The following is a 9037-nucleotide window of genomic DNA, read 5'->3' on the forward strand; positions in this document are numbered from 1 at the left end:
ATTCTTCTAGGTTATGTTTGGATCCCAAAAAATAGTTTTCTTATATTTTATTTTATTATAAAGATACTAAAAAAATTAAATATAATTAACATTAATCATAAATTTATATATTTTAATATTATTTAATTTTTATATAATAAAATTAAATAAATAAAATAAATATGCAGAAACCAACAAATAGAATTTATCAATTTTGAATCTATTTTTTATTTTTTCTTTTCTTCAACTTTTTTCCTTTATTTTTTTTCTTTCATATTTTCCCTCAAATTTTCTGGAACCAAACATCTTTAGTATCTTGATTTTTTTTAAAAAAACAATTATTATCCTTTTCGGATAAATCTCAAAGAATTATTATATTTTATATAAAAGTTATTACTATTTATTTTTGTAAAAAATAAAAAGTTGTATCCAAACATGCCTTTAACAATAGTGAAAACAATTTTAACGGTTAGACTAAAATGATTGATTGAATCCAATAATTGCTAAGGGGCAGAAAAGTGAGAGAGAGAGCAGAGAAAAAAAAATGTGTTTTACCAATCCTAGGACATAATTTGGAACCACCACAAACATGTGTTTCACCAATAGACAGAATATGGAACCTCGCCATGTAAAGCTCCAAAAAGGGTTGGAAATGAATGATTGGGAAATGACTAAACGCAGGAATTGACCGGGCGCACACATTCAAAGTCTCAACTCGCAAGTAAAAGAACAGAAAAATGGGCACATACCAAGTGAAGTGCCCTCTGACTTAGACCCACCGTTGTAGTGTTGATTATCACTTTTTCTTCTTCCTTTCTTCTTCAATAAATCTGCAACAGCTAACCCATTTTCGATCCCCCGTTACTGCCAATCCAATAGCATCACACCCACAAGCACAAGCACCAAATGTGGATATGAGTGAAAGATAAAGAGAAAGAGAAAGTAACACAGAAACATTAGACATAGCTCTACTCTCCGTTAATGGAGCTTCAAGACCAACCCCATCTCTCTGATTATGACACTACTGCTCCCACTTCACATGACCATGGTTCCACCACCTCCTCCACTGCTGCACTCAAGTTGCAGAAGGTATACAAGAGCTACCGTACTCGGCGCAAGTTAGCTGACTCCGCTGTGGTTGTGGAGGAGCTCTGGTACACTTGCTTTGTGGTTGGTTTTGTTTTTGATTTTGTTGTGATATACGTCTGCGTGATGTGTTGTACTTGTATGTGGTGTGCGTGAAGGTGGCAGGCTTTGGATTTTGCAAGGCTGAATCACAGCACAATTTCCTTTTTCGATTACGTGAAAAATGAAACTGCTGCATCTCGCTGGAGCAGGATCCGCTTGAATGCTTCCAGGGTCTGCTCTTCTTGTGTTTATTCTGCTTCTTCAATGTTTTCGTAGGAAATTGTTGAATTAAAACAGCCGAAAGGTTTTCAGGCCTGCGACGGTCATCAATGAGGCGATAATCCTCACCTATTCCTATATCTTGCTCTAATTCTCTTCTTCGCTAATCATCAGAGTGGATCGCTTTCTGCATCTTAATTACAACTTATTTTCTTTTGATTCATCAGATTGATTTTTTGGCAGGTTGGAAAAGGTTTATCCAAGGATGCCATGGCTCAGAAGTTGGCTTTTCAACATTGGATTGAAGCAGTAAGGATTTGATTTTGATGTTTTTCCCTTTGTCTGTTTTAGTTTCTGTTCATTGTTTCATTTGATTTTGATGTTTTTCCCTTTGTCTCGTTTAGTTTCTGTTCATTGTTTCATGACTGTTGTTCTTGATGTTATTCACTATTATTTACAATGAGGTGTAGATTGACCCAAGGCATCGATATGGGCATAACTTGAACTTGTATTATGAAGAGTGGTGCAAAGGAGATGCAGGGCAGCCATTTTTCTACTGGTGAGTCCCCAAATTCTGTGTCTTTTCTCTAAGTAAGGCTATTGACATGGGGCCCTTCTCTCTTAATTCCTGGCTTTGCAGCAATAGATCAAACACATGGGTTATAAAAGTTTCAGCTTAAATTTATTTAGACCCTGCAGCTCTCTTGGCTGAATGGTGTGACCTGTGCGGGTTTGATTCTGTTTTTGTAGAAGAGAAATGCTTGGACCTTGCTGAAATTGAACTATATGCAAATGCGTGTAGATTGTAGAATCAAATATTTTGGTCCTTTGGGAACCCAGATGTGGCATCCACAAATGGGTCAAAGAATGTATTAAGAAATATACCTGGACTGATGTGATTTAAAGAGATCATGGCGTGGAGCTGAGGCATCCCTGTTAAGTATTCCTTTCCATTTCCACCAAACCACGCATAAGACCAGGTTACATAGAATTACCATGGCTTTGAATGCTGCCTTGTTCTAATTATATGCCTTCTAGATGAGCCTAATGGTTTGTTTAAAATACCAATTTCCCTGTTTCTCTTCTTTGTTGTGAGACAGACATTTGACACTTGTGGAGACAAGGATGTGGTTTGATATGGTCTAATCCAAATGGGGAATATAGCTGAACAAGTTTGAAGAACGGATCAACTTTATATTCTAGTGGCATCTCCCCACTTGACACTAGGGAGATATCTAGGTCTAGCCTAAAATATAAGCAATTGGGTTCTCTAGTACCAAGAATATTATAGAAGCACTGGCAGGGCCAGAAAGAAAAAAGAGGTATGAGTGCAATTTTGCACTATCCATGATGCAAATAAATGAACTTGCAGATCTTTTCTGTGTTTGGAAAATGACAAGTCAAATGAACTTGTTTCTTAAATGATTGATTTCTTGTTAGGGGACTCTGCCACTTACTAAAAGCATACAGAGGGAAAACAAAAGAGTCCCTCTGCAAAGACCCCAGAAGAAGGGATATTACTAACTATATTGTGCCCCAACTTTCTTATGATGTAACTTGTATAGTATGGATTCTGTTGTTTGTTAAATGGCTTGTAATTGATATCTCTTGTAGGTTGGACGTTGGAGATGGCAAAGAGGTTGAACTAAAACAGTGCCCAAGATCAAGGCTTAGGCGTGAATGCATTAGATACCTTGGACCAGTATGCTCCTTTTTCTAATACTCAAATTTAAGATCAGTTTTTCATCTTTTTAGTCACTGTAAACTGATGAGTTAGACATCCTGTGGTTTGAGATTATTCCATACTGCTTCATCAAAATGCTTGAGATACCTTGATTTCATTGCATGCATAAGATGATGTCATTCATACGCATGATCACTTTCAGAATTATATGAAATGTCATCATCTAGTTTGGGTTTTCTACAATAATTTAATCCTTAAGCTGATTTTGTGCTTCAAATCTAATGGTTCAATTTCAAATAACTCAGCATAGACGATAACATTTTCTTTAATAAAATTTTCCTAACTTTCTTGTTATGCTGCTTGGAATGTGACCTTTCCCGAAATAAGCAAGAGAGGGAACACTATGAATACATTATTGTGGAAGGGACAATTGTGCACAAACTATCTGGGGATTTACTTGATACAAATGGAGATTTGGAAGGTTCAAAGTGGATATTTGTGATGAGCACCTCTAAACGACTTTATGCTGGTCAGGTAAGAACTGATGTGGACACAAACTCATATTTGGTGATTTCTTTTCCTATTTCCAGTGCTTCTCGAATTATTATCATCGAAATCTTCCTTCACTGCAGAAAAGGAAGGGATTATTTCATCATTCCAGCTTCCTGGCTGGAGGGGCCACTTTAGCTGCTGGAAGGCTTATGGCAGAAGGTGGAAAGCTCAGGGTATAGCCTGTCTAGTACTCAATATAATTCAATATCTGCATGATTTTGATATTGATATGTGGTAGTGAAAATGATCTAAACATAGGCAATACAAACAAATGAATGTTCATAGTTTGAACTCTACTTTCTGAATTGAGGGGATTACATGGTTAGCAAACAAACTGCAAAGCCTTCATAGCTGCAATCCCACTGTGTAGTCACAAAGTACCAATACCTGCAAACAATTTGCACTATAACAGTTCAATGTTGGGCTTTTAATTATGGTTTTTAAATCAGACCAGCTTCTAAAAGTTAGTTTTGATTTCTGTAAGACAACTTCCTTTTAGGCCATTCATGAATATGAAATTCCCTTACGTGATTTCACATTTTATTGGTTGAATTTGTATTAACTTTTGGAAAAGCAACTTTAGTTTCAACAGCTTGGAGCTTGTGGAGAACTTTTATAGTTATGTGAAACTCATAGGTGTGGAAGTTACTTTTGGTTATAAACTAATATTTATGATTAAGTGGGTCTCATCCTACTAGTAAATTATTGGACTTATGTGATATGACAATGCACCTATATCAAACAGAAAGTACGTCTACGTCTATGCATGCCCAACAACCAACACAAAGCAACCCACAGCCTCTCCTCTCAGCTAAGAACCGACACCTAAAGCCGTAGGCAAATTAACATGCTCCAGTTTTTTCTGAATATTGAATAACGCTTGCATGAGGTTAGCCAGGACCAAGAAAAGCTTTTGATGACAGAATATCATAAAACAATAAGTGAAAGAATTTTTTTCAGTTTATGCAAAGTAGATATTTTGCCACCATAATTTGGTTTATCCACTTCAATCATCTAGTTGAGGTTGTATTAAATGTATATGTGATCTTGAATGTTTCCTTCCCATTTTAGTCTGTATCAGCATACAGTGGACATTACCGCCCAACTGATGGAAACCTCAGTAGCTTCTTGGTTTTCCTCAAGGAGCATGGAGTTAACCTTGATGGAGTTCAGGTATGCAGCTAGTTTGCCATGTTGTTTCAGAAATCTGCTTCATTTTGATGCCATTTTCACCTAGAGATACGTAGTTGATAATACAGGAATCAAATAGGCCTAATGGTGGACATCGATTCTGTATTTTTCTGATCTTCTTCCATTCTAGTTAGGTACTTTCCCCTACTGAAGATCTTGGGGGTGATGAAACCAGCAAAACAGTTGAGGAATTAAGTAAAACTGGACTCTCAGCGGATGCTGAACTACCCAAACTCCAGGCTCCCAGTGATGAGAAAAGCAAGGCCTCTGAACCATCTAAATTTGCTCAAATTGTAAGGATAAGCAGCTACAAAAGGTCCTTATCTGGTAATCTGCAGAGTCCAAGAATGAGAGTACCTAAGAAAGACATATTGCAGAGAATGAAGTCCAAGAAGGAAGACTCATACCAACTGGGGGACCAACTGTCTCTAAAGTGGTCAACAGGAGCTGGCCCCAGAATTGGATGCGTTGCGGACTACCCCTTAAAATTAAGGGTACAAGCCTTTGAGATGGTTGATCTCACACCCAAGGACCCTTCCAGGCAATTAGCATCCAAACTAGTTGATAATCTCACTTCACTCGGAAGTTCTTGTAAACTGATGTGAGCTCAAAAGTGAAGCCCCCGATCCCTGAACAATGCTTTTTCAGTTTATCATCTTAAACAATCGTTAATTAAGATCTCAGCGTTAACATTTTGAAGTATGTCATCCTCACATGTGAATGGCTTAACTACAAAAGATTATATAAAGAAGCTTAGTTAGAAGGTGAAGTGGAATGTCACCGAATCACCACATATTTTCTTCACTAGTTCAACTTGCTATGCAATGTGAAAATTGCACTAGGTACACCCCCTGCATCAAACCAAGACACTTGCTATCATTCAATGTTTTTTTGCAGATTAGTAGCTTGAAACCTTGCACCATAACCTCTAATGAAAGAAGATAGCATGCTCTTCAATTCAGTTCAGCTATATCCTAGATCCTTTCCAAACTTCTTCGTTGTCTCTAGTTCAAAGGCAAAATATATTATGAAAAAAGACGGCATGCTCTTCAATTCAGTTCAGCTATATCCTGGATCCTTTCCAAACTTCTTAGTTGTCGCTTGTTCAAAGGCAAAAAACATTCTCCTAGTACAAAGCTGCCGCTTGAAATGTCTTGCTTTCAGGCCATACCACTTTTCATTAAGTACCTATGTATGAGCTGCCTTCTATCGCTTATTTACGTCCCCTGGACTTCTAATACAGAGTGCAGGGAATTCCAATTTATGGCTAGATTTTAGCCAAGTTGATACGGGACGTTAAAACAATGGTTGGACACATGGGATATCACAAGGAACCCATTTTCTGTTAACAAATTACTAATACCAGACATATAATAAACATTAAAGCAACTTTAGCAGTTTACATTCAAATGAAAAGATAGATCATAGTTCACATACTATTTATTTGTTCATAACAAAATAGATCATATTTTTGTTCATAATATGCCCCCAAGCTAACCCACTAACAGCCCTTATAGTCCCATAGAGGAATCTGTTGAAAGACATTAAGCAACGGGTACAGTTTCAGCAGCCTTTGCTCCAGGTTCTGCTGATGCTTCTGCTTCCCAGAAGGAAGTCTTCTTCCCAGTCTTGGAAACTGTTTTCAGAACTGCATCAGGCTGCACGTTGCCTTTAACCGTCACCTTCTGCTCCTTCAAGTCAATGTCGAATGACTCCACCCCTGCAAAACAACCAACCATCATTATGTGAATCAATTATTGAACTGCAAGTGGACAGTTGAGAGTGATGATCTCAGCAATTAAAAAAGAGATCACAAATCAGTAAAGAAGTGTATGCTAGGTTTAATATATAGCTTTTACCTTTATTTTCTACACCTTTTTCAACGCTAAGACAATAGAAAAAGCATAAATGCAAACTTGCTCCCTCAAACCCCGATCAGGGTCCCAAATTTCTACAGCAATAATTGTCAAAATCTGTGGATGATGTAGGAAAAGCCTTAAAATAGCTGCCTTTACTCAGTCATGGTAGGACAGGACCTTGGTTGTTTAGGATTTATGAAGGGTAAAGTGGAATTAGTATCTATAATCAGATTGCTTATGGTTTTAGCATGCCTTATGGCTGAGATTAAAATGAAAAACTAGCTGGAATTTCTGAACCTAAAAGGAATTTAAGGATTTTATCATTAAGGCAGAGCAGGGTTAAAGGAGGGTTAAAATTCATGATCATGAGGGCTGGTTATATCTACAATATTGTATAGGGAAGCAAAGAAAATAAAGAAGAAAGAGAAGCAGCAGAAGACAAGAGAGTAAATAGTAGATTCCTGAGAAGACCGCTATAGACAGGTAAGGTCTCAACTAGAAGATAAATTCCCACCATTGAAGAGTTCAAATCTACAGGTTTGCTTATAGGAAGCAAGTCACCAATAAAATGTCATTCACAAAAAGGAGAAAGTTATAAGCTTTAAATAAAAACAAAAAACCCAAAGCCAAACCTATAGATCAAAAAGCCCTCAATCTGACTACATAATCCAGATATAAAGCCCTCAAAAAACTATAGTGAAAACGCATTTTTAGAACCTAAATATCCAGTCAAACAAAGATGCTCCCTACACTTTGGGCAGCTAGATGTGACAACCCATGTGCGCTACAGATTCAATGTCAACTTTCCCATGAAGGGAATTCAAGATTCCCATGTGAGCTTACAGGTAAGGAGGTCTGATGGTTAAGTTGTATAGGGGGGATAAGCAAAACAAGGAAAATAATGACTACAAACAAACCTTCCATTTTGCCAAGAACCCTCTTAACGGCCCCAACACAGCCTTCGCATGACATACCAACCTTGAGGACAACAGTCTGCACCCAGAACCAAATAAAAAATTTAACATTTTAAGAAGCAAATTTCCCTGTATCATCATAAACTCATTTCTGAATTGAAGGTATAGTACAGAACATCAAATTCAAACAACATAGGGCAGTATAGGGTGTAAGTGAGACTATGAGAAGAGAGCTAAATTTGGATATCAACTTTGACACTTGCATACAATTTACTTATTTAGCAATAAGTTGTTACAAATATCAACCTTATATCCATACAAACTGGTGATTTCAAAAAAAGAAAAAGATTGAAAGGGCGACAAAGTATAAACACATTGTATGATATAAGCGCCCTTTCCATTAAGGCTATGTTAGGCTCCCAAAAAAATTGAGAGAAAACGTGAAGGAAAGAAAAAAGTGGAGGGAAATAAAAAATAAATTTAACAAATGATTCTACCAATTTCAATAATTCCTTTCTCAAAACACAATTTAATCAACACTACCTTCAACTCTATACTAACACAAGATACAAACAAATACTATATCCAGTAATCTATTGATTACACCAAATCATTCGGTTCCCACCACAAAAAATTTTCTATGCTTCGTTAATTTCCCGAGAAAGCCAACAAAAAGCAAAGCAAAGAAATTGAATCATGTTTATTTTCTGAACACCAAGAAAAACAATCAGCCCTCAACTTGTTTCATTTCCATTATTTTATCGTTATCGAATCCTTCCATGGTTTTTAATTCATAAATTCATCTTAACCCCCAAATACACCAACTGTTTGAACAACCCGAAATTTCAAACTTTTCACAGGTTCATCTCATCATATTATATGTCAAATTTCACCACCAAATTCTCCAAAATATCAGAAAATTTCCATTGCGAACAGCCACTATCTACGATTACAAACATTCATTTGAGTTAAAAAAAAAACCCCCAAACACCCTCAAGACGATTCAAACTCAACCCAAGTCCTCATTTCCGAAAAAAATATCAATCAATTCACCAAATCACAACCCAAAAAGAGATGAAACCAACCAAAACAATAGCACAACACCGCCAATCATAAACTCAAAAACAGGATTGAAAAACAAAAAACCCAGAAAGGTTTTGGTGTACCTGAGCCATGAGTATGAATTAGTCAGAAGAAAAGCCCAAACCAAAAAAAGAAGAGAATGCGCGTTGTGCTTTTTTGGATGGTCTCCTATCCAATTTATAGAGGCGGGCATCGATAGCGGTCGGTCGAGTTGGTTGACCTCCTTTGCATTTTACGTAACGCTAAACGACTCGTTCCTTCGTTCGGCTTTTTGTTAGGGGTATGTAAGTAAAATCATATTATGGATGAGAGGTTTCTGTGTATATCTGCTCGGACCGTGAGCTTTATCCTAACCCTCCATCACTGAGATCCACTACTTGCGGGTTTTGTGTGATCATGAAAACAAATAAAAGCAACTTTTAATTACT

The 9037-nt window shown here is 36.9% G+C and overlaps 2 protein-coding genes across 2 annotated transcripts; one reads left to right on the forward strand and one right to left on the reverse strand.

Moving 5' to 3' along the window:
- The first annotated feature begins 644 nt into the window (after nucleotides 1–644).
- On the forward strand, nucleotides 645–5415 carry LOC100262617 (IQ domain-containing protein IQM3). The gene is made up of 9 exons (XM_002264610.4): nucleotides 645–1133; nucleotides 1224–1338; nucleotides 1570–1635; nucleotides 1797–1885; nucleotides 2941–3028; nucleotides 3398–3544; nucleotides 3643–3735; nucleotides 4634–4735; nucleotides 4888–5415. Exons 1-9 carry the CDS (start codon nucleotides 961–963, stop codon nucleotides 5356–5358), a joined length of 1344 nt encoding a protein of 447 aa, XP_002264646.1. The 5' UTR covers nucleotides 645–960; the 3' UTR covers nucleotides 5359–5415.
- Nucleotides 5416–6127: 712 nt separating this feature from the next.
- LOC100247137 (copper transport protein ATX1) lies at nucleotides 6128–8833 on the reverse strand. Its single transcript, XM_002264296.5, has 3 exons — nucleotides 8693–8833; nucleotides 7530–7605; nucleotides 6128–6473 (listed from the first exon to the last, which is right to left on the reverse strand). The coding sequence occupies exons 1-3, from the start codon at nucleotides 8699–8701 to the stop codon at nucleotides 6298–6300; spliced, it is 261 nt and encodes an 86-aa protein (XP_002264332.1). The 5' UTR covers nucleotides 8702–8833; the 3' UTR covers nucleotides 6128–6297.
- Nucleotides 8834–9037: the final 204 nt, after the last annotated feature.

Source organism: Vitis vinifera, chromosome 13 (genome assembly GCF_030704535.1).
Source record: "Vitis vinifera cultivar Pinot Noir 40024 chromosome 13, ASM3070453v1".
NCBI classification, from domain to species: Eukaryota; Viridiplantae; Streptophyta; class Magnoliopsida; order Vitales; family Vitaceae; genus Vitis; species Vitis vinifera.

Excerpts from the sequence above, each read along its gene's own strand:
- LOC100262617 (XM_002264610.4), top strand. The coding sequence starts at position 961 with ATGGAGCTTCAAGACCAACCCCATCTCTCTGATTATGACACTACTGCT. Across the intron at positions 3,736-4,633 it reads CAGAAGGTGGAAAGCTCAGG|TCTGTATCAGCATACAGTGG; the intron begins GTATAGCCTGTC and ends TTCCCATTTTAG. Across the intron at positions 4,736-4,887 it reads TTAACCTTGATGGAGTTCAG|GTACTTTCCCCTACTGAAGA; the intron begins GTATGCAGCTAG and ends CATTCTAGTTAG.
- LOC100247137 (XM_002264296.5), bottom strand. Across the intron at positions 6,474-7,529 it reads GGTTCTTGGCAAAATGGAAG|GGGTGGAGTCATTCGACATT; the intron begins GTTTGTTTGTAG and ends GTTGTTTTGCAG.